This window comes from Canis lupus, chromosome 1 (genome assembly GCF_011100685.1).
Source record: "Canis lupus familiaris isolate Mischka breed German Shepherd chromosome 1, alternate assembly UU_Cfam_GSD_1.0, whole genome shotgun sequence".
Taxonomy (NCBI): Eukaryota; Metazoa; Chordata; class Mammalia; order Carnivora; family Canidae; genus Canis; species Canis lupus.
In genome coordinates, this window is record NC_049222.1 from 117,732,101 (window position 1) to 117,759,072 (window position 26,972).

General features: G+C 59.0%; 4 protein-coding genes across 9 annotated transcripts; 2 read left to right on the forward strand and 2 right to left on the reverse strand.

The window, feature by feature from the left end:
* Window positions 1-407: 407 nt before the first annotated feature.
* Window positions 408-1,696, reverse strand: PSENEN (presenilin enhancer, gamma-secretase subunit). Its single transcript, NM_001284449.1, has 4 exons — window positions 1,673-1,696; window positions 1,384-1,540; window positions 843-947; window positions 408-684 (listed from the first exon to the last, which is right to left on the reverse strand). The coding sequence occupies exons 2-4, from the start codon at window positions 1,442-1,444 to the stop codon at window positions 545-547; spliced, it is 306 nt and encodes a 101-aa protein (NP_001271378.1). The 5' UTR covers window positions 1,445-1,540; window positions 1,673-1,696; the 3' UTR covers window positions 408-544.
* Window positions 1,697-1,927: 231 nt separating this feature from the next.
* Window positions 1,928-4,164, forward strand: U2AF1L4 (U2 small nuclear RNA auxiliary factor 1 like 4). Of its 3 annotated transcripts, XM_038529284.1 has the most exons (8): window positions 1,928-2,022; window positions 2,169-2,256; window positions 2,637-2,703; window positions 2,787-2,836; window positions 2,913-3,011; window positions 3,192-3,325; window positions 3,436-3,531; window positions 3,892-4,164. In XM_038529284.1, the coding sequence occupies exons 1-8, from the start codon at window positions 1,979-1,981 to the stop codon at window positions 3,974-3,976; spliced, it is 663 nt and encodes a 220-aa protein (XP_038385212.1). In that variant the 5' UTR covers window positions 1,928-1,978; the 3' UTR covers window positions 3,977-4,164. The 3 variants fall into 3 exon arrangements, with proteins under 3 accessions (XP_038385212.1, XP_038385213.1, XP_038385214.1); XM_038529285.1 differs by lacking the exons at window positions 2,637-2,703; window positions 2,787-2,836 and having other exon boundaries at window positions 3,407-3,531; XM_038529286.1 differs by lacking the exons at window positions 2,637-2,703; window positions 2,787-2,836.
* A 3-nt stretch (window positions 4,165-4,167) lies between these two features.
* IGFLR1 (IGF like family receptor 1) lies at window positions 4,168-6,868 on the forward strand. Of its 4 annotated transcripts, none has more exons than XM_038529283.1 (5): window positions 4,168-4,283; window positions 4,898-5,118; window positions 5,531-5,715; window positions 6,032-6,413; window positions 6,484-6,868. In XM_038529283.1, the coding sequence occupies exons 2-5, from the start codon at window positions 4,962-4,964 to the stop codon at window positions 6,819-6,821; spliced, it is 1,062 nt and encodes a 353-aa protein (XP_038385211.1). In that variant the 5' UTR covers window positions 4,168-4,283; window positions 4,898-4,961; the 3' UTR covers window positions 6,822-6,868. The 4 variants fall into 4 exon arrangements, with proteins under 4 accessions (XP_038385211.1, XP_038385210.1, XP_038385208.1 ...); XM_038529282.1 differs by lacking the exon at window positions 4,168-4,283 and adding an exon at window positions 4,327-4,479; XM_038529280.1 differs by lacking the exon at window positions 4,168-4,283 and having other exon boundaries at window positions 4,327-5,118.
* Window positions 6,869-7,281: 413 nt separating this feature from the next.
* KMT2B (lysine methyltransferase 2B) lies at window positions 7,282-26,766 on the reverse strand. Its single transcript, XM_038529279.1, is given in 38 exon segments — window positions 7,282-7,859; window positions 7,951-8,080; window positions 8,201-8,284; window positions 8,400-8,507; window positions 8,753-8,930; window positions 9,034-9,108; window positions 9,190-9,327; window positions 11,496-11,605; window positions 11,683-11,772; window positions 11,859-13,155; window positions 13,237-13,464; window positions 14,529-14,689; window positions 14,791-14,869; window positions 14,946-15,066; window positions 15,256-15,414; window positions 16,258-16,395; window positions 16,478-16,569; window positions 16,666-16,781; window positions 17,366-17,439; window positions 17,571-17,675; window positions 17,766-17,855; window positions 17,931-18,115; window positions 18,306-18,419; window positions 18,948-19,065; window positions 19,532-19,627; window positions 19,730-19,876; window positions 20,012-20,125; window positions 20,236-20,334; window positions 20,610-20,704; window positions 21,014-21,292; window positions 21,541-21,596; window positions 21,758-22,037; window positions 22,326-22,476; window positions 22,567-22,680; window positions 22,926-23,267; window positions 23,269-24,980; window positions 25,226-25,298; window positions 26,410-26,766. Coding segments are annotated over 38 exon segments (8,181 nt in total). The 3' UTR covers window positions 7,282-7,583.
* Window positions 26,767-26,972: the final 206 nt, after the last annotated feature.

The window sequence follows — 26,972 nt, forward strand, 5'->3', positions numbered from 1 at the left end:
CTGATAAAGCTCTTGGCTATGTCTATTGCTGCAGACAACATCTTCTCCGGAAAATGGGAAACTTCCATTTACCACATATGCTTTAGCTTAGATACATTCTAGGAGGTAGCACTGATACCACATTTCTGATGAGAATATGGAGAGCAAGTGGGAAGTAGTTTTCCAATTCACACACCACCGGTACAGGATGAAAGCCCCTAGCAATGCAAGCATTATTCTTTTCTTAGTTTTGCATCTGTAAAAGAGGGTCCCTGAGCAGGAAAGTTCCAATTTCAGAGGGTGCAGAGTAGAAAGGATTGTACATGTGTGAAGCAGTAAGCCTGGCACAAAGTGAGCATTCAATACGTGTTTCTGAATATTAATAACCATATTAGGTCTTAACCCCCAAAAGATCCAGGAAGTCAATATAGAGAATTAGAGTCCTTTATTGGGGGATGTCGACAAAGAACATAGGAGATGGGAACATGTCTTTGGGGCTTGAGAGTGAGCTTAGAGTAGAGGAGCACATCCTGGGAGAATGAGCCCAGGCCTGCAGAGGAAGGTATCAGGGGGTACCCAGGGGTATGGTGAAGGAGAGGTAGTCACCAAGGGCACCCCAACGGGGCCGGTAGATCTGGAAGATAGTGATCCAGGTGGTGAGTACAATCACCCAGAAGAGGAAGCCCACAGCTGAGCGCCAGACATCTGTAAGAGGGAACAGGAATGGGTAAGGTTGGCCTCCACCTGCTCTCTGTCTCCCCCCAGACTGGCCTCTCTTCTCTTCCATGGCTCCAGAATTCCGGAACCCCCATCATTCCCTCCCAACACCTGATGGCCTCCCTTCTTCTGTGCCCTGGACTCACAGCCTTTGATTTGGCTCTGTTCGGTGTATGCTGGGACAAGAAAGGCCTCTCGGAAGAACCAGAAGATGTTGACCAACCAGAGAAAAGGCAGGAAAGCAAACCCACCTAAGAAAAAAAAAACAAACTGGAACATAAGTCAGTAAGGATTCCCGCCGGCCCCATAACCCGCCCCAACTCCCAACTAGAGGACGAAAGGCCCTCTCCCATACCCAAGTTCAAATGGAGTCCTCTGCTGTCAGAGACCTGGAAATCTTGGCTCCTCCCTGGGGCCCCAAAAATCTGACTCAAGTCATCTCTTTCTCAGGACCCGTTGTCCAGCCCAACATCCCCGCCCCCCCCTCCCCCCCGTCTCTTGGGACCCAGAAGCTGAGGCCCCAGCCTCCTCTTTTCTTAGGTCCCAGGCCCTTCTCTCAGACCCAGGAGTCTGCAACCCCAGTCGCTTGATCCCTAGACTGAAGAATCCAGGCCCCCAGGCCCTCTTCCCTCAGGCGCTCTAGTCCGCTCCCCTCTTTCTTCTGGGACCCTAGGAACCGACCCTTACCCAGGTAGTACTTCCGGCACAGATTCAACTTCTCCTCGTTAGACACCCGCTCCAAGTTCATAGTTGCGCTGAGGCCGAGTCGTCCGGCGGGTCTGTACGGCAGCAGCCGAGCCTTGGCCGCCAGTGACAGATGCAGGGATCGCGAACAACCACGCCCCTATTACGACAAAACGGAGATAAACTGAAGGGTGGGTTTGCTGAACGAAGGCTACCCCGGCCCCCACCAGCAAGCTGACTGGGTTGAACGCTCTTCATGTTTATTCGGGCGCGCAAACGACCCCCAACTCACCAGCGGAGTCTACTTCCTCCCCTTGGAAGCCTTTGCCACTTTCAACTCCGGACGTTTGCACGAGATACCGCAAGTGTCTCTGGGGTTTGTAGTCTTTTAGGGGTGCGGCGAGGCTACACGCATGCGCCTTCAGGGAACTCCGGGTGGTGATTTTGCGGGGAGGGCGCGGGCCTCCAACACGCAAGCGCAGTAGGCAGTTTCGGAGCGCGTGCTGTGTCGGGAGGCAGCGACGAACTACACTTCCCAACGCTCTGAAGCAACGGAAGTGACGTAAGGGCAGGACAGAGTTGGAGGGTTCGGGTAAAAATGGCTGAATATTTAGCTTCGATATTCGGGACTGAGAAGGACAAGTGAGAAGGGGCGCAGGGAGTGGCCCCTTGCGGGGGCCGGGACCGGGACCTTGGGTTCCCTGGTGGCTGGGAGGCGCTGGGCGGTGTTTCTGGGGTGTCCGGCCTCCCCGGCCCTCGGTTCACCTTTGTCTTTGCACCTCTTCCAGGGTTAACTGCTCTTTTTACTTTAAGATCGGGGCCTGCCGGCACGGGGACCGGTGCTCCCGGCTTCACAACAAGCCGACTTTCAGCCAGGTGAGACCCGCGACGGAGCCTTGAGGGTTAACGCCTCCCGGCCATTCCCCTCCCGTTGTCCATCATCACGAGGTCCCGCCTTTTCCGGATTGCTAAGGCCCACCCCACCACCGGCTTTTTTCTTGTCGGGCCTCTGCAGGTTCCTCCCCCTCCTTCTGGCCCTTCTCGCAGGACCGTGGCCACGCCCCCGTACGTACAAACTACACCGCTGGGCTGTCCGTGACTGTTAGGTTTCTCCCCTTCTGCTTTCCTTAGGGGCAGGCATCGCTGATGCACTCGAGGTGCTCAGGCTTCTTCTCTCTTGCCAGGTCTCACCCCTAACCTTCCTACCTCACCCCTTTGCATGAGCTCAGGCCCCGCCCCCTTTAAATTCTGTTCAGACCATAGTGCTGCTCAACCTGTACCGGAATCCACAGAACACCGCCCAAACCGCAGACGGATCGCACTGTGAGTGAGGGACTGGGCTTGGGGGACAGGGCGGACAGCCCCCAGCAGGTCACCCCCTGATTTCACCCTGCGCCCTCCTCCAGGTCACGTGAGCGACGTGGAGGTGCAGGAACACTATGATAACTTCTTCGAGGTGAGGGTTGGCAAAGGATGGGTTGAGTTCCCTGTGGAACCAGGAGCTCAGCTGAGTTCCTCCTGGTCTTCCGCAGGAGGTGTTCACGGAGCTGCAGGAGAAGTATGGGGAGATTGAAGAGATGAATGTGTGCGACAACCTGGGGGACCACCTCGTGGGCAATGTCTATGTCAAGGTGCCTGCTGTCCCCATGTTAGAGCCTAGAAGTGGAGGCATTTCAGTGCTTAAAGGCCACCACTGAAGCCTCACAGCTTGCGGGCCATCACTAAATCCAGCCCAGCCCCAGAGCTGCTAACTAATCCTTTCCTAAATACTTCTGAGTTTGATTGGTGAACCTGATGGACTTTCCCCTCAGTTTCGGCGAGAGGAGGATGCAGAGCGGGCAGTGGCCGAACTCAATAACCGCTGGTTCAATGGGCAGGCTGTGCACGCTGAGCTGTCTCCTGTCACTGACTTCCGGGAGTCGTGCTGCCGGCAGTATGAGATGGGGTATGGGTGATGAGTACCAGGGTGGAATCGGCACCTGGAGCCCCAGACTCCTGTGTGTTGGGGTGCTCTCACCGGCAGCAGCCTCCCCCATCCATCTACCCTCTACCCAGGGAATGTACCCGCGGTGGTTTCTGCAACTTCATGCACCTGCGGCCCATCTCCCGGAACCTCCGACGTCAGCTGTATGGGCGGGGACCCAGACGCAGGTACCTCAGGACCAGCCTGTCAAGACATCGCATACCCTAAGGCCCTTATATCATGAGATGGACCTGATCCTACGCCCCAGGAACAGCATCTCTCTTTTGTACCCTAAGATATCCTAAGACTGGCTCTAAGCACCATCCCAAGACCAGTGCCCGAGTCTCAACCCCTAAACTAGCTGGAACTCCAAAGCCCCAAACCGAAGACCAGTCTGCATCCCCAGTGGAGATCAGTCTCTGAGCACCTGTCCCGATACCACTCAGGAACTCTGGTTACTTGCCCCATCCCAGAGCATAGAGGCAGGCTGGGGGAATAGTGCAGTGCTCCTTACAGCTCTAGTCCTCATCTCTCCATCCTGTCCCCAGGTCACCCCCGAGGTCTCATACCGGCCACCGTCCCCGAGAAAGAAACCGACGACGTTCCCCAGACCACCGGCATGGTCGCTTCTGAGACCCTGGCTCCCTTGACCCACTCCTGACGGGCATCAGTGTTCCTGGCCAGGACCCCTCCTGAAAGCTCCCTTACCTCGCCAGCGCCGTCTTCCCCAGACTCCGGGGCTCCAAGATGTAATCTGTTCAACACAGGGATCTTCTCTTACCACCCCTTCCCTAATAAAGTTCTCTATTGAGGGTTTAGAACCTTTTAGCTTGAGCCTAGCTGTGGGCTGGAGTTTCCTTCCACCCCCACATCTTCTGACGAAAAGGGGAAGCGGGCTGGGCTCTAACCACAACGCCAGCCGAAGTTGTTCCAGCAACAGGTGGGAGAGCAACAGGCTCAGGGCCCAGGGCTTTAGAAACCCCTCCATTGGACTGGTTGGGGTGGAGACGCCTTTGTGCTGGGAACTTCAGCACAAAACATCTCCCTGAGGCTTCTCGAAGGGCAGGTGAGAAGGGCCTGGCTGTGTCAGGTGGGAGGATTCCCAGCCGGGAGGAGACTGGGGTTAGGGAGCTAAGGTAAGATCACCGGGAGTTGAGTGGGAGTCTCCAGAGGGTATGGGCCGGGTCCTCCATGCCAGCTGCCCTGAAATGGGAGAGGGAAATACCTAATGCTTAAGCTTACTACATGCCAGGTGCTATTCTAAGTACTTCAGGTAACGATTTTAATTTTTCACAATAAGACTCTGAGACAGGTATTGTTATCCCATTTTAGGGATGTGAAAAGAGGTAAGGAAGATGGCAGAGGGGGGATATGAATCCACTTACTGTAGCTCCAGACTCCTCATTCTAGCCATCTTGAGGCCTTGGTGGCCCTTCCGATAATGGTCCAGGAGCTAGAGTAGGGGATGGGGGTAGACACCCATCTTCAAAGGGGCCTGGGGGATCCCGTGCCCCGACATCACTGCTTCCTTCTTCTGCCGGCTTTCCTGGAAAGTGTGACAGGCGCTGTGGCCGGAAGTCCTGCGGTCGCGGCCCCCCAGGCTGCAGACCCCGCCCGGATGGGGCCCCTGTGCCTCCTCCTGACTGCCGCGCCGCTCCTGGCCCAGGCGGCACCTCCGGAGGCCTCCCAGCACTGCGGGGGCCTCGAATACTGGAACCCTGATAACCGGTGCTGCGGCAGCTGCTTGCAGCGCTTCGGGCCGCCCCCCTGCCCGGGTGAGGAGCAGGGACGGGGGCGTGCGTATGTTGGGGTGGGGTGGTAAGGAGCCGGGGAAGGGCTGAAAGCAGGATTACTGCCTGTGAGGCTTGCTTCGGGGTAAGGGCAGCGGGATGAGACGGTGTGGGGCTGAGCTGGTGCTGGGAGGGGTAGTGTGGGTTACCTTAGGATCCCCGCAGTGTTCAGAAGGTGGGCTGCGTGGATAAAGCGGGGGCGGGGGGGGGGGGCTGCGGAGAGAGGGTCTCGAGACTGGCGGGGCTCGGGCGGGGGAGGGCGAGCACGTCGCTGATAGGTTGGGTTAGTAGAGTGCCGGGGGTGGGGCCTGCTGGGATAGGACAAAGGGGAAAGGGCGTCGCTAGTGCAGGAGAGGAGGGGCTGGGCGGCCACACGTGAGACCCTGTTTCCCACCAGACTACGAGTTTTCAGAAAACTGCGGGCTCAATAACGCTGGCGATCACGTGTCGCACCCCTACAAAGAGTGTCCTTTTGGGCAGTGCAACCCCGACAGTGCGGAGCTATGTAGGCCTTGTGGCGGCGGAGCCACGGCCCCCGCCCCCGCGGGGAGCCGGAGCGGAACCCAGTGGCGCTGCAAAGAGGTGCTGGTCTGCTGGGGGGCGGTGGGGGCAGGGGGGCTGGGCGGGGGTGTGGCTTGCAGGAGGCGGGGTGGGAGCAGGAGGGCGTGGTTTGGGATGAGGTGGGCAGGGGCTGGATGGAGGGAGGGGGTGTAGCCCCACTGGAGAGAGGGGGGTGGGGGTCCAACAGGATCAGGAGACTTACCTGCGTTGAGATGTGTGTGGGCCGGTGGGGAGGGTAGCTGCGTCAGGCGGGGATTTGGTCCCACTGAGGGATGGGAGGTTCAGGCCGAGTTCAGGAGGGGGGCAGGTCTCCCGCTTTACTCCGACCTGTTTGCAGAGGCCCGTCCCTCCCAAGGAGCCGTGCCCCCTGAAGTCCTGGAAACCCGAGGTCTTCAGTTCCCAGGAGCCCAGCCCATCAGCGATTTCCAGTCTCTCCTGGACGTCGGAGCACAACGTCACCCGGCAGGCCCTGCAGACCTCTGCCCAGGCGGTGGTGCTGGTTCTCTCCGTGCTGGTGCTGCTGGTCACCTCTGCGGCGATCCTCCTGCTCGCCCAGCAGTGCCGCCGTCAGGCAAAAGTCCTCCATCCCTGTCCTGGCTTGGTTTGTGGCGACACCAACATCCATACCTTCTTGCACTCATCCTCTCCAGGCCCCCTGGAGGCACCAGAGGCAGGGGACTCCTGGAAGGAGGTGGCTCTGGTTCCCCTCCTGGGCAGAGGTTAGTCGGGGACGTGCCAGGGAGGGAGTGGACTGGAAGACTGCCCTTCCTCCCCCTCACCCCTCCACAGTTTGTCTCCCAGAGCTGCCGAATCTGGCCTCACAGCCCCTGTCTCGCCTCCTGGATGAGCTGGAGGTGCTAGAGGAGCTGATAGTGCTGCTGGATCCTGAACCCGGGCCTGGTGGGGGCATGGCCTGCGGCACCACTAGACACCTGGCGGCGAGATACGGAGTGCCCGCTGCCTGGTCCACCTTCGTCTACTCGCTGCGGCCGAGTCGCTCGCCACTGCGGGCCTTGATCGAGATGGTGGTGGCAAGGGAGCCCTCAGCCTCCCTGGGCCAGCTTGGCACGCACCTGGCCCAGCTAGGGCGGGCAGATGCGCTGCAGGTGCTGTCCAAACTTGGCTGATCTGGGGCCTGCCCAGCCTAGTCCTCAATAGAGCTTCCTATGAAGTAGGTGCCTGCCATTTCTGGGCCTCATTAAGGTGCACTTTTGAAATAAAGCCCTAATCGGGCCAAGACCTAAAAGGAGTCTACCTCCCTTTCCACCGTACACACAAGACCAGACAGATATGGCCTGAGGTGCCCCTGAGAGCTGGCCCCAGGGGCCTCTGAGCAACCTCTCTGAGAAATGGCCCTGCCTCCCCTGGAAGAGCTCATCCACGGGGAACTAGATGAGTTGTAACCGGAAACATATAGAACATTTCTTGCTCTGAAGCTTTAGCAGACCCCCACAATTTACCCTTAATTCTGAACGATGGCCTTGCACCCCTCTGTTGAGGCTGACAGGCTTTCCTGGCTCAGGACTGGTATGGAGAAATGGGAGCGCCTACCTTCCCCCAGCACCATACAAACGGGAAGACCACCTCTCCAAACATTGACAGACTTTATTATGGGGGGCTCCCACCTGGGAACCCACCCTCTTAAATAAAAAAGTGCATAGAAAAGAAGGGATTTAGAAACCTTTGTACAGTATCTACATCCTGGGCCCCCAGGGCAGGAAGGAGGCGATTGCTGGGTGGGCTGGAGGGGTGGAGGCAGGGCCTTTGCCACCTGCATGCCCACATCCACCCTGAACAGGAGGGTGGGGGTGAGATGCTCTGGGAGGGACTAGGGAGCCCCCAGACTAGGGGCAAGATGGCAGCAGGGGATGTGGTGGGCAGCCACGGCTTCAGTTAAGGAACCGACGGCAGCGCTTGGCGCCACAGTTGCAGGGCAGCTTGTTGCTGGCATCCTCAATGGGGAATTTGTAGTCATAGGTGAGCTCCTCACCACGCAGGATGCGGCGCAGGGCAAAGATGACAATGTGCTTCTGGCCCTCCACGTGGATGACCCGAGAGAAGCAGTTGGGCTCACACGAGTGGTTGATGAAGCGGGCAGCGTTGCCATGCATCGTGGCATCCACCACGTCAAAGTCATCCATACGGAACATGTAGCACCCAATACCCTACGGGGGTGGGGAGGGGCCGTCAGACGCTCTGTTCCCATGCGCTAGTGCCGCTTCACCCACCTCATTCCCGTGGCCCCGGGGAGCCCACCTTCCCATCGTAGAACTTCTCCCGCTTGTCAGTCAGCACAGAGCGAATGACAATACCAGAATACTCAATGACCATCTCGCCAGCATCGATGTTTCGCTTACAGAACAGGCCCCGCCCGTGGATGGCAGATCTGCAGGGGAGGATGGGCAACGGGAAGCTCAGCGGGGGCAGGGGGACAGAACCAAGGCAGCCCCACACCAGGGCACCTGTCCATCCACCCAAGGGGCATCCTCCCCCCAACCCCACTAACCTGTAGACACCCACAGCCTCTTTGGATGTCTTCTTGAGGTGGCGAAAGCGCATGGCCATGGGCAGCTCCAGGCTGGTGGCACGTCTGGTGGGGTCAGCAGTGTCACAGGCTGGTACCCAGGAATGACCTCTCTTGCCCCTGGTCACCCTCTTTAGGACCCTACCAGGACACCCCCAACACTCTGGCCTGCCCTCCATACCTGGTTGACCTGAGCTGCACCTCATCCTCTTCCTCGTCACAGGTGGCTCCCTCAGGGAGCACCCGATGCTGGGAGGCCAGGAAGTTGAACATGTCGAAGGTGCACTTCCTGCAGCAGGGAGGGAGGGAAGAAGGGAGGATAACAGCCATTCCTTCAAAGAGATGCCACCCACCTATCCTTTGCCTTGGGCCTGCTGCGGGCAAAAAAGAAATCCTGCTGCCACCGGAGACCCAGCAAATGGGGACTGGATGGAGCTCATCTTCTGATGGGACCTCGAGGGGAATTCTTCCCATCTCTGCAGACCTAACTCCCACGCCTGAGAACTCCCACACAGGGCACCCCGGACCTCTCACCGGAGATAGACCTCGGCACGGGCTGCCCCGTGGGGGTTCAGAGGGGGTTCCTCCTGGCCCTCTCCCTGCTGGTGGTAGCGGAATTTATAGTGCTGGCAGCGCTGGGCCCCGGGCAGCTGCTCTGCCAGGAAGATGACGGCGTCATGGTGGATGCCCAGGAGCCTTGCCCCACTCATCCCTGGGGACAGTCAAAGGTGAGGACACACAAGTCATGTCAGATGCTCAGCTCATCCTGTGGGGCTCATCCCAGCTCTCAGCATCCCTGTGGCCCCTCCACTCACCACTGAAGGAGAGATGCCGGAGCCGGGCATGCCCTCGGGCCTCTTGCACCTTCTCGATCAGAGTTCTCCATGCCCCTGAAGAGAAAGCAGGACCAGCACGGTCAGCATGGGGCTCCACTGGACACCTTCCCTCCGTCACCACCACTCCCGACTCACCCTCCAAGCTCTCTGCCTCCACGCTGAACCCATCCTCACTGCTGATCTCAAAGCGCAGATGCGGGCCAGCCCGTTTCGGGGCCTGGTTCTCTTTGTCCTCTGGGGATGGAGGCTCTTCCTCAGAGCTTGAAGCCTCACCTGGTCCCAAGCAGCAGGTCAGAGTAGGTGAGGTTCACCCCTCCTGGACTCCAAAGTCTCCAGTTCCCCACCACCCTCCCTCTCTCCCTGTACAAGCAGATACTTGGTCTGAGGGCTCTCCTGCTCTAACTGCCCAGTGAGCCCTAAAGGATGAATATTTTTTTCTAAAGAGCCTGCAGTCCCTTTTCCGTAAGAGTCTTTGGAAAGATGAGCGTTTCCACAGAGGCCTGGAGTGCCCTGGCTCTGCAGGACACACTTAGGGCTCACTCCAACCCAGCTTACCAAAAATGCCACCTACCCTTCATTCTCCTCTCACAGAAAATTAAAAATACCAAAAGTATATTTTGTACGTGTATTTTTTTTATATGCAGTACATCTCTGTACATATTACACATTTTTAGAGCCGGGACTTAGAGCCGTGAAACAGAGGACCATACCTGAGAGTAAGTGCAGACAGAGAAGTGAGGGCCAGGGCCCTGGGACACGCCAAAGTGACAGGCTGGGGTAATGACTAGGCATGACCGACCAGAAAGGTGAGGAGAGGGGCGGAGTTTTGGAGACCAGAGAAGGAAGTGCTACAAGGAGGGAGATATTAGCACAGACGCTGCGGCTCCCTCAAGCAGGGTGTGGACCGAGGACTGAGTGTCCTGTCTGGAGGGGAGGGTGGGAGGAACCCAAGTGTGAGTGGAGCACGCTTTAGGAGAGAGGCAGGACCCATGTGGCCACACTTGCTCCCCACACCACTCCTCTGGGCCAGCCTGATTACATGCGCTCCTGGCCCTAGGCAAGGCTCCAAACCTGATTTTGCTCTGTGACCCACATCCTCTCCAGGCCTCAGTGCCCCTGGGTGCACCTCAGACAACTTCGTCCACCTCGTTTTTGCCCTTAACCCCATCCTCACCTCCATTCTGTTCCCTGAACCCGACAGGCTGGCTACAGGAGCCTCACCCGGGTGCTCTCATTGCCTTCTTTCTCACGACGCTCGTTCTCAGCTGCAGTACACTTGCTAACGTATATGTGTTTCCTCTACCAAAAGGTGGCGTGATCCCTAAGGTGGGGGGACCTGTCCGTCATGGTCACTGCCATAGCCTCACGCCACCTCGGACCCCCAAACGCAGTCTTTCAGGTGAGTGGTCTCCTGTGTACCTCGCTCCGCTTCCACGCTCAGTAGCTCAGTGCTATGTAATGAGATAATCCACACATCTGGACAGGACTGGGGTCAGGAGAAATTCGGAGCCTCAGGCTGCTCATTTACCAGCTTGTGTGGCTCTAGCCTACCCCCTCTCCCACGGCCCTCTATAACCAACAGAGCACTGCCCTCTCCGCTTCACTGATGCCGTCAGCCCAATCCACTGTTTGCTCGCATCCCATGTCCTGATGGCTCTGCAAGCGTGCTGGCCTCACCTCTCCTGCACGTGCACTCAGTGGTCTCCTACTCAAATCCAACTGCCATGCCTCCTCCCACTGCTGCTTCCATCCACAAGCCCCCTGTGATCAGCCTCCTCCGTGGCTCTGCTGTCTCAGCCCTCACACACAAACGCCTCTAGGCTGCTGCCCAGCCTCTCCTCAGACCCTTGGCCAAGCTTGCTGGCAAGATGCCTGGGTCTTGTTTCGGCTTTCTCATCAACCACGGTCTTCAATTCTGGACCCTGACTCAACATCCTTCCCAACCAAGACACCAATCCTAGATACCACATACTTGGCGTCCTCTGGGGCACCACTCTCCTTTTGTCTCCTTCCTACTGCTTCTGTCCCTCTGGGTCCTACCAGGTGAGCTCCATCCTCACTGGCTGACCCCCAGGTGCTCTTGTCTAGTTGCACAGCTCTAAATCCCCTAATTCTGACAGCTCACACACTGCTCAGCTTTACTAGGGACCTCACCCCCTGATCCTAGCAGACCAGACTCTGAAGCCAATCCCCCAGGGCTCTTGGGCATGCTGCAAAGGTACTTTCAAAGGGCCTCTCCTGGAGAGCAGAAAGGTCATCTCTGTCTCTGCCATGGGCCACGAACTCTGAGGCCCTCTCTCTGATACCGAATACCTAGCCTCAGCCTTATAGCCAAGTGGGTGCACAAGGTCTGTTCTGTGGTGTGGACGGATTCTGCACCCGTTACCCAGCTGAGGCAAACACAAGGAAGGAGGCAGTGAGAGTGAAAGGTCAGTCCCTACCTGAGTAATGGTGCCACTGGGACTCAAGCAGCAGGTCAGAGGGACCATCAGGGGCCCGGGGAGGACCACCTTCTGGGAGTGGCAGCAGAGGGGACCGGTCCTGAAGGGGCCTGTGAGGAGAGACCTGTCAGAAAGCGAAAGGGATGGAGGTCCCAGAGCCTCCAGGGCAAGGGCACTGGCTACTCACCTCGGGCTTTCCTCCCCAGTGGGGTCCCCAGGCTCATCCAAGTCAAGAACTCCACGCACTGTGGGCGTTTTCATCCTCACTCGGCTAAACCTGGGGAAGGAACCCCAAGAAGGCTGAGCTGCCTTCTCCTGCCCACCTCTCTCACCCTCCTCCGCAGACTCGGCATATTCACTCACCCGCTGCCACTAAGCCCTGGACCCTGGGGAGCATCCTCCAAGGACTCTCCATCTTCTTCCAGCCGGGGGGTCTTGTTTGGGGGAGGCGCTGGTGGGGAACGGCCAGAGAAGGTGGACACCCTCTTGACACGGATGGCCTGATGGGGCGGGCTGGGGGGCCCACTGCTCAACACCAGTGTCAGTGGAGGAGGGGGTGGTGGCGGGGTGGGGCGGACCACCCCTACCACTGGCAACACACCCAGCAGCGGTCCCGGGGGCAGAGTCCAGGAAGCAGGGGCTGTGGGGGGGATGGGAGGGGGCAGAGGTGGCTGCTTCACTGGGGGTGAGACGGGTTCACCCTCCCCAGCCATCTTCACAAACACTTGCCCCAGCTTGTTGACAAGGATGATTTTGGATGTGGCAGGTTTGGGGGGCTCGGGGGCAGGGCCCAGGCTCAATACCCGGACCCCTGGGGCCCCAGGGAGCCAGGCAAACGTCCGAGTTGGGTCAGCTGGGCTAGGAGGCAGGCCCTGGGGAGGCTGGCTGCCATTGGCCAGGGGAGGTGCTGGAGGGAGCGGCTCCTCTCTCGGCCCAGCACCTCCCTCCCCGGGCCCTCCTAGGTTCTTCAGCACAAAATCCACAATTTCTGATGGCAAGTCCTCAGGAGGTCGGGTTCTGTCCCCTGCAGCCCCAAGGACCCCAGCCCGGCCCACTCCTGGCCCTGAAGGAGGAGTCTCCTGGCCCCGAGGCTGCTGGACTGCCTCTGCCTCACTGTCTGTGCCATCATCCACTCCATCCAGCTGTTCGATGCGGGGGGCTCCAGGGAGGGCACCAGGGGCCAGAGCTGGGCCCGACACCACCGTCACAGGGAAGTGGACATAGCGAGGGGTCGGACTGGCCTCCTCCTCTGAGCTGTCCCCCGGACCCCCATGGCTGCTCCCCACTGCCCCTGCAGCCACAATCTCTTCCTGGAAGGGCTCAGTCCCCAGCAGGCTGGCCGCAAAGTCCAGGTCAGCAGCGCTCAGTCCTGACACCACCTCCATGTCCTCAAAGTCTGGGCCCAGGTCTTCAGGGGGTGGTGGGGGAGACGGGGTTGGGCCAGGGGGAGCCGGCTCCCCTGAGGTAGGCGTGAGGGCTCTGACAACTGAGGTAGGAGGGGGCACCCTGAGCTGTGGGGAGCTTCTGAGAGGGGGAGAGGCCCGCCGTGATGCTGGCAGCCTTGGGGCGAGGGGGCTGGGACGACGGGACCGTCTTGGGGGAGCTGGGAAGTCCAGGTCTCCCACTGTGGGGATGTGGTGGGTCAGAGAAGATGGACTTCCTGTGGGGGGAAGGGTCAGCGTCAGCCACAAGCTCCTGCCTCACCCACCCACCCCTCTCCCCGACACTCCCAGGTACTCACCAGGGGAGGGCAGGGGTCCAAAGGAGACACCCCCCAAGGGCCTCCGGGATGGTGAGTAGTTGGGCACTTTGATTCGAGCCCCCGAGAAGGAGCGGGGGGCTGGAGGAGGGGCACTGCTTGGATCCGGCCGAAGTGGCGGGTCTGGGTTCTGAACGGGTGAGTGGTGCTCAGGAGCTCCAGGGATGAGGGCATCTGTATCTGGTGGGGGGTCCGCATGATCTGGGGGCTCTAATGAGGCAGGAGGGGGGCATCAGGAATGGCAGAGGCTCTTTGTCAAAGCCTCTCCACACACACCCTCTCTTCTTTTGAGCCAACTGAGCTTTCTCGGCCCCTGCCCAACGATCCAGTCACAATACGCACTGGTTCCCAGTCATCACCCAGGTTCCACACCCCTCTGTGGATTCTTCACGATGTCCATGCACGCCTGGATCAGGGGCCCTTTGTAACCCCTCCTCACCCATCTCTGCTACCTCCCCTGTTCCTGGCTGTCTACTGTTCTGACTCAGGCCCCACCTGCCACAAGGGGCACTGCCCTCTCTCCAGTAGAGCCAGTCCTACAACTTTCTCACCTGTGCTGCGCATCCCTGCCACATCAAACACATCTGCCCCAAGCTGGCTCCCCATTACCTGGCTCCACCCAATCTGTGAGAACAAATCTCTGCCACCTCCTAACACTCTCCCATGTCCAGCCAGGATGGCTGCACTCTCCACCCCTCCCCACTGCATGCCATGCTCCAACCTGGCACAAACCCCTTCCCTGAAAACACACTCCGAATCTCTTCCTCCTCCTGTTCAGCCCACAACCTCTCCTTTTACCAGCCTCCAACCCCAATGTTTGCTGTGTGCCATCCAGCTCTCAGCTACACCCCCTAGCACTGGCATGGCTCTGAGGGGTCCAATGTGGTTTGAATCCTGATTCCACTACTGTGTCACTGTGGAGAGCAATAGCCCTTTCTGATTTGCAGTACAGCAGAGCTTGTACCTTCCTCAGAGGGCTGCGGGGAGCATTACAGGAGCACATAGGCCCATGTCAGGTGGCTGTACACATGCTGTTGTCTAGAAGCTGCCACCCCCCAACAAACAGGTAGCTCTCCCATCACTTCCTGTGAAATGCTGAGGACAGTCCGCGACATGTGATGCACAGCTGTTATCAGTTATTGCCATTACGACAAAAAGAAAAAATGGTAAACATCCTGGGGTTTCTTTAGGAAAGAAAGAAACTGGGTTGGTGGGCATCCATATGGGGATAGCAGCATTCAGGGAAGGAAATAAGGGAGTTCCAAGGCCCTTACCTGAGGAAGGGGCAGGGCTGTGCACAATGGTCTGATTCTCCTCTGCTGCCTCTAGGTGGACTGGCTCTTCCCTCGGACCCCATGGCCGATACTCCAGAATGCGACACCGATACCAGCAGCGCCGCCGAGCATCCACTGTGCTCCAGTACAGACGGGAGCACCTGTCAGGTGGACGTGTGGGTCAAGAGGGTCAGGACAACTTGGGAGATGGGATCCAGTCCTGGAGTCCTTCAACCCCACCCAGGCACCCTGGGCTGCTCACTGGTAGCCAATGGGGAAGAGCCGTCCCTCGCAGTCCGAGAGATCAGACAGGGTACCCAACGAGTCAATTCGGATGGAGCCTATGATGTGGAGAAGAGATCAGGAGGATGGGCCAGGGAGGGTCAGGAAGATCAGGGCAGAGAGCAGAAGGCTTACCAATGAGCACATTGATGGCATCAGGTTCGAGCCCCGTCAAGAACTTTCGCTTAAAGTTGATACCCTCGAAGTCCACATAGACTCGGCGGAGTACATCAAACCCGTCCGGGGTCACAATCTCCTGGGAGGTAGGTGGCAAAGGGGGTTGCCGGATTGGCGAGGGCAATGTGAGGGGAGGCTCTGAAGTGGGGACCTGACAGCTGGGCGCTTGGCTCAAGGACTCAGAAAAGGAAAGGAGACGCTGAGAGGCAGCTGGGGATAGGGCTGGGGGCCGCAGTGGGGAGCTGTCTTCCCCGTGGTCCTGGCTCACCTTGCCATCCAGCAGGTCTGTGTGTTTCTGGCAGAAAACTTTCTTGTCGTCCTGGAAGATGCAATAGCTGGCCCGGGCACACATGAAGTGGAAGTTGCTGAGGCAGGAGGAAAGGCAGCAGCCCACTGTGGCTCCAGGCTTCAGGCAGAGTTCACAGCGCTGCGGGTGGAAGGGGCTGCTGAGGGGAGAAGCCAGTGACCGAGACCAGGGTCTGATGCTCAGCATCACTGTCCTTCAGACTCTGCCTGGGCCCGTCTAGCCCAGCGCCCAGCAGAGCAAAGGCGCTCATCAAACACATCCTCTGCCTTGGCTGCATCCAGGGCCAGGTGCACATCACATACATTTCAGGTATTCAGAAGCAGAGTGTCTCAACAGGGAGGAAAAACAACATCTAACGTTGTCAGCGAACTGAGCAGCGCTTACCGTCTTTCTCACAGCTTTTAAAAGAAATATTTATTTATTTAAGTAACCTCTAAATTCTCCGTGTTGGGCTTGAACTCATGACCCCAATATCAGGAGTCACAGGCTCTTTCAAGAGGTGCCCCTCTCACATCACTTTAGCGTAATACCTGTATCATTTCATTCATTTGCAAACCCCCACCTCCCAGTACATTTCATCCCATGTCTCACTTCCTGAGCCTGAGACCCAGGTCCCACACTGGTGAGGAGCGGTTCTAACCCTGGCCATACCTCACTTCACGGGGACACAACAGGAGCTAAGTGTCATACTGTACAGAAAGCATCCAGTACAGGTTCAATAAGTAGAATATCTTCTAACTGTTAATCTCTCGGACTTTAGGCCCAAATATGAGGGTAGCGGGGGGGGGGAGGGGGCCACTATCACTACAGCACCAGAGTCCTCTGACAACCAAAAACAGTACCCAGGACTGGCAGTGAAAGGACATGGTGGGGTAGAAATTGTGAAACAAGAGCAGTTTCCCCTGCAGGGGGGCCCTACCCGAGACCCTGGGGCTGCCCACCTCTCTAGGCCCGGGCTCTCACCATCTGCCTCCCTCGAGCCACAGCAGCATGCACATTTTTGAGGGAGCCATCATTTTCCTCAAATACTTCAGCTGACCAAATGGCACAGTTGACATGTGTCCACTCATTCTGCCCAATGTATAGGAGCCGTCCTGCCTCCTGGGGACAGAGGAGAAATGGTGTGAGGGAAGACCCCAGGGACTAGTACCCACAACCTGGGGCTGCACATGGTAGCCCTCACCTTAGAGTCTGCATCCCCATATTTGAGGCAGAGTGCACACTGACGGGGGTCCTCCAGGTGTGAGAAAGCAGCTGGATCCTTGCCCTGAAAAGCTGGAAGAGATGTGGGAAAGGAAGTCCCAGAATCAGGATCTAGAGCTTACCCCACCAACTCGGGGGCCCTGGCTTCCCATCCCCACTTCCCAGTACCTGCTGAGGGATCTCCTGGAGGCTGCCCTGATTCTAGGGTCTCTGGTTCCTGCTGCCTCCACTGAGCATAGACATGGTCCAAGGATGGGGGCAAAACGGCATTGGGAAGAACTCCGCTGTGGACAGGCAGGGTCAGCATGTGACACGTTCTAACAAGGGTGGCCACCCACAATCTTAGCCTAAACATGCCATGACATGCTTGGTCCTTTCTCCATGTGGCATTTCTCCCAATGTCCCAAAAAAGCCAGGACCACTCATGCCACCTAGGACACACGAAATGCTGTTTCACATGCCTAGAATACTCTTTTTTCACATCTCGGCTTGGATGTCATTTCCTCCGAGAAACCTTAGGCCCTAAGCACCTTCTCTGCACTCCCACAGCCCCCTGGACTTTTCCATCACCGCCCTGACAGTCTGGATCATCAGGCACTAATGCGTCTGCTCAACCCCCCAAACATGGCTTACTCACTGCTGTTTCCAACACTACCTTGCACATAGTAGAAACAAAGTGAGCTAACTGCACAATCTGAGTCTTTGCTGGCCTAGAACCACTGAAGACTCTCATCCTGGTCCACCACCCTCCAGACCCTAACTCCATTTCTCGTCTATTCTCAGCCCAGGATCTGGACCCTGGATTCCCAGGTGCCCTTGCTCTTGCCCTCACTCCCTGGTTCCCCTCCTGTTACCCAGCCTTGCTCACTTTGGCAGCCGGGTACTCCGTCGCCAGTACTTGGGGTCGTGGGCGTCGAACCAGCCGAACGCAGACTCTAGCAGCTGGGAAGTGGGTTAACAGGATGAGAAGAACTGGCTTCCCCAGGAAAGTTGGTCGAGGCAGGGTCTGAAGGACCCACATTCCTCCCCACTACCATTCAAACCACCCTATATGCATCCCCCAAAGTTCTCACCTTCAGTAGGAGCCCCTTCATCTGGCCTCCAGCCCGGCGCTCTGGGGTTTCTCCTTCTTCTGAGTGCCTCATCAAGATACCCACCATGTCCTCCATAAAGCTGTGCTGTAAGGGGGCTTATAAGAATCAGAGCCCCCACCCCACTCACAACCCCTCCTCCTGGCACCCACGTATTCCTCTCAGTGTCCCACTCACCACAGACTTGTAGTGGCCTTCCTCGAAGCGCCGACTCACGGCTTGCAGATCGCAGGGCCCTGAGTGCAGCTGCTTTCCAGCCTGCCCACACTGTAGAGAGGAAAAGTCAGCCAGGCTGGTGCTGGGCCTGGCCCCACCCCGTCCTGCCTCCTGAGGCCCCCAGACCTGAGTGCACAGCAGCAGTGGGCCTGCCACCTTGGAGCTCAGCAGGCCCTGGAGCACCTGGCGCAGGCCCCCCTGCAGGGCTCCACTCAGGGCCTCTCGCCAGCGGGGGTGCGTGGCCCCTGCACACGGTCCGCAGGTATACAGCACTGAGTCTGGCAGCCCAGAAAGGATCTCATAGTCTTCATCTGCAACAGCCAGGGCAGGATGAGAGAAAATGGTTTGGGAGAACGTGAGAACGTAAGAACATAAGGGCTCTCAGCAGCCCCCAGGAGTTGCCAAGGACATTTAGAACAGTTGTCCTGTGAGGGTCTGTGCCGGGGTAGGGCAAGGACACCCCCCCCCGGGCTTAGGTGGCAGCCCAGGCACTCTGCTCACCTGAAAGCCCCTCGCACTTGGCATGCACCCAGTGGTCACACTGCGCGCACTGCATCATCTTGCTTTCATAGTCGTTGTCTTCATAGCAGCGTGTGCAGATTGGGCAGAAGTTTCCTGCAGAAGCAGGAAGAAAAGGGCAAGTCAGAGGGGCTGGGGCCACTTCCTGGCCCTTGCAGGTGCCATCAGGAGCCACCACCCCTTGGCTGCTGAGAGGGCTGCCCCTGCTAGGCCCCATCCTGGGTCCCTACCATTCTCAGAACGCTGGCTGAGGATAAGGCCTCTTCTAGCCCTGCAGCCTCAACGCCTCACAAAGAACCTTGTTAACATGCTGCCTGAACAAATGGGGAAAGCCCCCAGGTTTTCAAAGTGATCAGTGGAGACTCGAGGTTCCAGGAGGCATGTCAGGGACCACTACAACGATGGGGTCCAGGCTCTCGATTCCCGCTGTCCCGAGAGGAACTGTGTCCCTCTATGTGAGGTACTGGACAGGCTTCTGTGGAAGACTACCGTGAACGGAAGGAAAGGTCCTGCAGCTACAAGAGGACACAAAGCCACTAGAATACCACGTCTGTCCTGCCTGTCTAGGAGCCTGGCCCGCTGCCCCGTGTCCCCCGGGGCCCAGGTCCCCTGACAGGTCCCCACCTTTCTCATAGAGCTGGGTGCACCTGGGGCAGAGGCTGTAATCTCCGGACCACTCGACGTCCCAGTTCTTGCCTGGAGTCGCCCCACAGCTCTTACAGCGCACACAGGCTGAGCAGATCTAGAGGGACAGGGTAATGTTAGGGAGAGCAGATTAGTGCAGTGTGGGAGGGTACGGCGGAAGGAGATGGGCAAAAGGAGTGGAGAGCAGAGAAGAGACAGAGGAGGAAGGATGGGTAAGAGGAGAAAAGGAGTGCAAGAGAAGCAAGGAGGGACGGGGGGAGGGAGAGGAATGAAGTGGGGGAAACCAGCAGAGGGAGACAGAGAAGAGGGGAGGCCAGGCAGGGGCAGAAGATTCAGAGCCCAGGACCATGGAATGCATGAACCCCCGCAATTGTTCCATATAAATTCTGTACCCGTCTTGTCCGTGTGAAATTTTGGAAGAGAAGATGCTATTTATCATGAAAGACTCCCACAGGGGCCTCCAACCTTCCCCTCCGCATGGAAACCCTGGCCTAGACCAAGCCTGGGGTGGTAGCGGCCTTAACGAGAAGCCCAAAGCAAGGGGTGTGGGCCTCATCCCTCACCCAGTGACGGCGCTTGCGTGTGGCCCGGGTCGGGTAGCTGGGCCCGAGGCAGGCTGGGTGATACGCATGGCGGCAGCGCTCACACTCCAGGAGGTGCTGTCGGAAGTCGGAAGGGAGACATCAGCGGTGGAGCCTGCTGGCACAGGGGTACCCCCTGCTCCAGGCCTCCGCCCACCTTCACAGTGCCCGTGCCCAAACCTTGGATCCCCGGCCTTTGCGCCCACACACGTGGCAGAACTTGCAGCGACGGCAGCACCAGGTGTCGTGATGTTGGGGCAGGGGCCGCTCAGCCTCCTCCAGGCAGAACGGGTGGAAAGGGTCGCAGCACACTTGGCAGAACACGAGCTGGCGGGGGTGGGGTGGGGACAATGGGCTCAACGTGAGACCGAGAGGCCCAGGGACGAGACCCCACCCCGGGGAGGCTCAGGCCGCCAGGGCCACCAGAGCGCAGGGGGCTGTGGACAGAGCTGGGGATCCCACCTCATGCAGGCCTTTGCTGGCACACAGCAAGCACACCATCGGTGGCCCTCCCGGCACAGACGTGAGCACGCTGAGGCCGCCCATCAACCACACGTTCTCCAGGTCACAATCCTCCTGAGGAATAAGAACACAGGATCAGAGAGCAGCCAGGAACACAAGCCAAAGGCTTCTCAGACACAAATTTCTTTTAAACACGGTCGAGACCCTTTCCCTCAAAGCTATACCTTAAAATCCACACGGACCCGGTGCACCCCATCAGGGGACTTCTGTTTTCCAGTCCAGCCGTTGGGAAAAGAAGCAAAGGGGCCAGGAGCCAGAGCATCCTAGGAGGATGGTGGTGGTCAGAAGGCCGCCAGCCCCACCCTCTGCAGACTTCTCTCCACACTGTCCTCTCCCCCAGCCAACTCTGTCTTTCGCCTAGATCCTACTTTGCTTTCCAGAAGGACAGGCCTGCCTTACCCCTCAGGGCCTATCCTCTGGTGTGGACACAACACAGCACTCAGGTGAGCCTGTTACCCTGACTTGCTAGGAAGCTCCTGAAGGGCAGGAGCCATGCCTTCCACAGGGCTCAGGGTTCTTGATGTGGGGCCGTACTGACCTTGTCCAGGCGCCTTCGGGCCTTGAGCTGCAACACAGGCTGCAGGGTGGGTTTGCGGGGCCGGCTCTGCTCCTCAGGTTCTGGCAATGGCAGCTCTAGGCAGCACACATAGGTGGTGAGGGTCTCCCACTTCCCTGCCCATTCCCTTTCCTCCGCAACCCCCTAACGTTACCTGGATCCCCATGGTCTTCTTTAACCCAAAGGATGACTCTCAGACCTGGCTCAAACAGCTACTGAAAACCTTACGCATCAGTTTTCCCCCTCCACCTCAAACTACCTGCTTCCCTGCACTCAGCTACTTTCCCCATCACACAGATGCTGCCCTTAGCCTGGAAACCCCCCCAAACCCCCCCCCACCCCCGACACAAGGTGGACTGAAAGGGGAAACAACAAGCAATTCGCACCATTCTCTCGGGGGGTCCGACGCCGAGGAGCAGGGGGACCCCCAGGCTCTGAATCATCCGAGTCCTCGAAGATATCATAGGAGGGTCGCTGTTTGACGCAGCGCCGGGCTGACTTGCGCTGCAGTAGGAGGGAGTCCTGCTCCTCGGGCCCTGGGGGGGCCACCACCTCCTCCCGGGGCCCCCCAGCTCCCGCCCCCCGGCGTGGGCCTGGAGGACCAGGGGAGGCCTCAGGAGATTCATCGGAATCCCAGGGCAACAGCGTCTTCACTATCGTCCGGCCTGTGGGAACAGGGGACTTAGTAGAATCTGAGCTCAGCCAGGGACATGGGACATTGGGATGGAGAAAAGCCAAAAAGCAGTGGGGCAGAAGAGCACGAGTATAGGAAAGATGCAAACACACACGATGGCAAGACGACAAAGGGAATAGACTGCAGAGATAAGGGGAGGACAGCAAAGAAAACGTGGTTTCTTCCACATCACAGATCTAAAGAAGCTGGTGTAAAGAAATACTCCTCAAACCTCGTTACCTTTTTTAGCCAGCCGTTCCATCTTCCGAGCCTCTATCTTGTCGCACTTCCGGTATCTGGGGAGGGGAGCAGCACGTCACCAGGGTAGGGGACTGGTGGTCTGGGGGAAGAGAGGAAGCTCTCCACAAGGATGCCAATCCCACTGCTCTGGCGGGGCAGGAGGCCTGGGTGACTGACAACCACAGGTAGGAACAGAGGCTGTGCCCTGGCTACTCACACACAGCACTGCTTCTTGGTGTTGGGGCCCCCAAACTTGGGCTTGTCCAGGCAGTTGACACAGGACCCACAGTCCTGCACACGCAGGCAGCCCCGACAGTGTCCACACCGTGCCATCCGCATCTTCTTGCCATGATGGGAGGGCAGCGAGCGCCGGGGTGTATGGGCAAGGGTCCCTCCAGACCCTGCAGGCTCTGAGTCTCCCCCAGGCCCTGCTGACTCCACCTTTCCCCGCCGAGACCGTGATGGGACACTCTCAGTCTCAGACGCTGATGACGTATCTAGTACAACAGAGAGGAAGGGATGGAGCCACAAGGCCAGTAGGCCTTTTACCTCAGGTCCCTCCCTGCTCTCCCCTACGTCTCATTCAACTGGCCCTCTGGTCCCCTTTCCCACAGTGCTCAGGTTCCAGGTGCCCCCAGATCTGCTCTAAGACCTAGCACTCCAGCCCACCTGCCACCTGCCCCAAGCACCCAACTCAGCTCCCTCTCTCCTAGGCTCTTGGTGCATCCGCTCGCCCTCAAACTTGACACAGCTGTCAAATCTTCCCACAACACACCCGCCCCTACCCTCCGTGGCGAGGTCCTGCCGATCCCGTAGAGGGAGAGCACTGAGGCGGGGGACGTCTTCAGGCACCATGGCCCGGGCCTGACCTAGGGCCACAGCAGCATGACGACAGACGTGTTTGATACGGGGGCCTTGCACAGGGGACTCGGGGCCCTAGGGGAGGAGAAACCAGGAATACATGTGGGAAGCTGCCCCCTGTGCTCCCGAAACCAGACTTCAGAGGGTCCTCCTCCCACTCCATACCGACGGTCTCTCTCTCTTAGTTTCCATCGATTCATCTTCAGACCTCACAGAACCTCTATCTGAGATCTGCTTGACAGTCCCCACGACTTCCTCCATCTGCCCTCCAGGGCTCGGCTGGTGGAGGAATAAACAGGGTCAGAAGTTGGAAAGTGAGGAAAGAGAGCGCCGGGGGGACTAGCACGGGGGAGGCCCACAGCCAGGGCCGGAGCACAGGAAGCTGAGAAACAGAGAAGGGCTGGCTCTGGGGTTCCGAGACACCAGAGGGTGCCTGAGGCAGGAGGTTAACAAAAATGGAGAGAACTGCGAGAATTGAAGCCGGATGACCCGGTGCGGGAACCTGGCTAAAGCATCATGCTCACCGGCATCAAAGACGCCACCTTCTGCTGCTGCTGCTGCTGATCGATCTTGAACAGCTGCACCTTGGCTCTCTTGAGGAGGCTAAACATTTTCTCCTCCACGCCGGACAGTGGTAAGGAACCCAAGGCTGCGATACGGGCCTTTTCCAGTGGTGACGGCTGCTGTGGTAGTGGCTGCGGCTGCAGTTGTAAGTGTGGCTGTAACTGTGGCTGCTGCGGTGGTAACGCCTGAGGCGGCAGTTGGGTTGGCAAGGCCTGCAGGGGCTGCTGTAGCTGAGCCTGAGACTGCTGCCCATTGCTCAGAGCTGGAGCCCCAGGAAGGGGCACCTCGGCCTTAACGGGAGTGGGCGACCACAGGGGCAAATCGAGGCAGGCTGAGGTGGTTGGTGCGACCCACTGCCCGTGGCTCAGGCTCAGCTGGAGAGTCATCGGCGGGAGGAGGCTCTGGCTCAGGGGCTTCAGGGGCCCCAAGAGGAGTAGTAAGCACCGATTCATAGATCTTCAGGTGGGCTTCGCTCGGGGTAAACTGAGGTGCCCGAAGGAGCAGGGGCCTCCGGGATGGAGGGACAGGGACAGGAAGTGGGGGTGGGGCCGGCGGGGGGGCAGGGGGAGGAGGGGGCAGTTCCCGGGTCAGCGAGGTCCAGCGAAACGTGGGTTCCCTTAGAATGGACCGTCTTTTCTCAGGGAGTGGGACTGGGGTAGATGGAGGAGTTGGGGCACGTGGTGGTGAGGGAGCTGGTGCTGGTTCAGGGGGGACGAGTGGGGAGGTGGCAACAGGAGGCCGCAGAGTAGGTGAGACTTCTACCTTTAGGGGTTTGGGGGGGTCTTCATCCATAAACCTCCGGGGTGTCTTGATGACTCGGGAGGAGCGGGCACTCACCACAGGCATAATAAACTGCCGGATATTCTTCAGGAAGGTGGTACTTTTGGGGGCCACAGTGGGGCTGTCTTCCAGAGGGCCTCCTGTGGTAGTGCTAGGGGCTGGAGTGGGAGGAGAGGTACCCTCTGGCATGGCCCGAGCAGCTTCTCGCTCTGCCCGCTGGCTGGGTGTCAAGGGAGGCCGACCCCTCTTCCTGGAGCACGCGGCTGGGACCACCGGAGGAGGGGACTCTTCCTGCTGCTCCTCTGGGGCAGGAGGTGGTTGGGGCGATGGCGGGGGCAGAGGGGACACTGGGGGCGGTGGAGGACAAAGCGGGGATGAAGGAGAAGTTGAGGGGGGTGGGAGGAGTGGAGGGGGTGGAGGGGGTGGAGACGGGGGAGGGGGAGGAGGAGCTGGAGGAGTCGAGGGTGGGTTTGGCGGCTTTGCCTCTTCCTTTTCCTCTGCGAGCACCATCTCTTCTTCAGGTCCAGCCGTCTCTACCTTCTCCTCTCTCTCTTCCTTGTCTTTTTCTTTTGTCTCTTTCTCTGCCTCCTCCTCCAGCTTTTGCTCCTTCCTCCAGCAGGGGCCCTCTCCCTGTCCAGATCCAACTCTTCCTTGGGGGGCATCCTGCCAGCTTTCCTCATGTTGATCTTGACCCTGACCTGATTCAAGTCCCAAGGACAACTGTCCCATCTTCATTTTTTTGGCCTTTGAAACAAACTTAATCACGAGAGGGAGCCCGCCTCGGCCTCGGCCTCTACTTCCACGGCCTCCTCGCCCAGACTGTCCTCCACGCTTGGGGGTCCCAGGTCCTGGGCCAGGCCCCTCTTTGCACTTCCAGCTGCCAGTTCGGTGTCTTACAGGAACCACAGGAGGTGGGGGCTCAGGTTTAGGGATTGTCACAGCTGCTTCTGCCACCACTACTGCTTGTTGCTTCTTCCTGCAGGGGCCTGCTGGCCGTCCTGGGGGCCGTCCCCGAGACCGACGTGGAGTGGAGGGCTCACATGCCCGGCTCCGCGGGGCTGGGGGTGCCTGGGCCCGCCGGAGAAGTTCAGTCAGTGCCTGCACCATCCGTTCTGTGCCCTCCTCACCCCGTTTCCGGGCAGGAGTCTTTGGGGGGGTAGGAGCGACATCTGCTAGGCGAGGAGGCGGAATGGGGGTCGTCTTATGCTTGCGGCCCCGACCTCGGGGGGCTCGACCTAAAAGGAGAATAGGTGTGGGGAGATGGGTCAAGCTAGCCCTGCAGACTGAAGGAGGCACTCCAGGAGAGCAAGGACTAAGTCTTACTTGTCTGTTTCCCCCACAGCCCAGCCTAGCTTGGGCTTTGAACACAGAACACACTATGTAACTGATGGAGACTCTAGTTAAACAGGGAAAAGCTGACGTTAAGAGCAAGAATAACATTCCTGTAAAGCTATAGAGGTAGAGTTTCCCCATCACTCACCTCGCTGGGATCGGAGCGCAGAGCGCAGGGAACTGGGGGCCACATCTTCATCTGAATGAAAACCCTGAAACTCCTGATTTAGGGGACCAGGGGTGGAGGGGAGAAACAGCAGTCAGTGCCAAAGCCCTCATTCCACCTGAGACTCAGATATGGAGATATATCCCCAGTTTCCCCCATAACGTACTCCTACCTATTTAGAAAAAAACTTAACACTGCAAGATAAGACGAGTAGAAAAGAGTCTCTTCCTACGGGTGGAGGCACGGGTATTTTGAACCCTTGTCCCCTGTACCGGGCTACACCAGCACAGCCATCAAGGGTTCGCTGGCTCCGAAGGGAACAGAATTGGGTCTTCCCAGGCCAGGCAGTAGAAACTACCCTCAGACTCTCTCATCCTCCAACTCAAAAAAGGTGGGACTAGTGTTTACACATCTCAGGATGTAGTTTCCTCCTGAATGAAAATGGGAATAGGGGCACTCAAGTCGGGTGTGTGCATGTTTTCAAACGATTTACTGTAACAAGCTCCACTCTTGAGCCCTCAAGGGACTGCAAACTGTCCTAAGTAATACAACCCACACCTTCCTTCTGAGAGGCTGGGGATAAATCCTGAGCTCAACCCAGACCTGCTAGAGTTCCCGGTCACAGCCTTTATTCCATTTTTTCTTCAACCTGTGCCTCCAAGAGGAAGCCCTCCATTATGCTACCATCTCTCCACTTGAAGAAGAAAAATTGGGGTACTGGTGAAACCAGTGATGTGTCAGAGATTATGAGGCCAGGTGGAGCAGCCTGCAGGTAAGAGCTCGGAGAGCCCCAGTCTGGGTCCGCTAAAGCCATGCTGCTGCTGTCAACCACCACTGGTTGGGCATGCAGTACCCACAGCCTTCTCGCTCGGCCCCGGCTGCCGCCGCTTTGCCAACTACCAAGATCACCAGCCCAGGACACTTCTGCAGGACGAGCCTCGGGCCCAAGTACCAGCTGCAGCCCGGGCTTCCCTACTTTCAGAGGCCTTTTTCACCGGCAGTTCCGTGCAGCCTACCTCCCCCCAGGCCTATTTCCAGGGCCCCCTTCCCTCCGCAGGGGCCCCGAGAGCCTCGCTTCCCCACGCCACCCCTCGGGGCCACCCAGACCCTCGCAAGCCCCCGGCCTCCGCCCCGCCCGGCGTCGGGGACGCCGCCGACTGCCTCACCTCATCGTCGGATTCCTCGTCACTGCTCTCTTCCTCGGGCACGCAGCCCCGGCTCGGGCCCCAGCCCCGGCCCCGGCCCCGGCCCCGCTGAATGCGCGGGCCGGCCCACAGGCGGCGGAGCCGGCGCAGGCCCCGGCGGAGCCCCAGCAAACGGAGCAGGGCCGTGTCCTCCCCGGGCTCGGCTCCGCCCGGCCCCGCCGCGCCGCCGCCGCGCCGCAGAGCTACCCGCACTCTCTCGGCCCCGCTGCCCCGTCCGCCGCGGCCCCCGCCCCCGCCGGAGCCCCGCGGCCGGCCCGGGAAGCGGCCCCGCGCGGAGCCAGGCCCGGGGCAACTGCCGCCGCCCGCCGCCGCCGCCATCTTGGCACCGTGAGAGGGGCCGGGGAGGCGGGGGGAGGGGCGGCCCGTGCGCAGGGCCGGGGGGAGGGGAGGAGAGGTGGGGCGGGGCGGCTGCGGCTCACGACAGCAACCAGCGCCGCCGCGGGGCCAGCGGGAGCCGGGGGCTGGGCCGGTCACGCGCGGGGCACCACGGGAGCGGGAGTCCGAGGCCAGTCGGCCGTCACCCT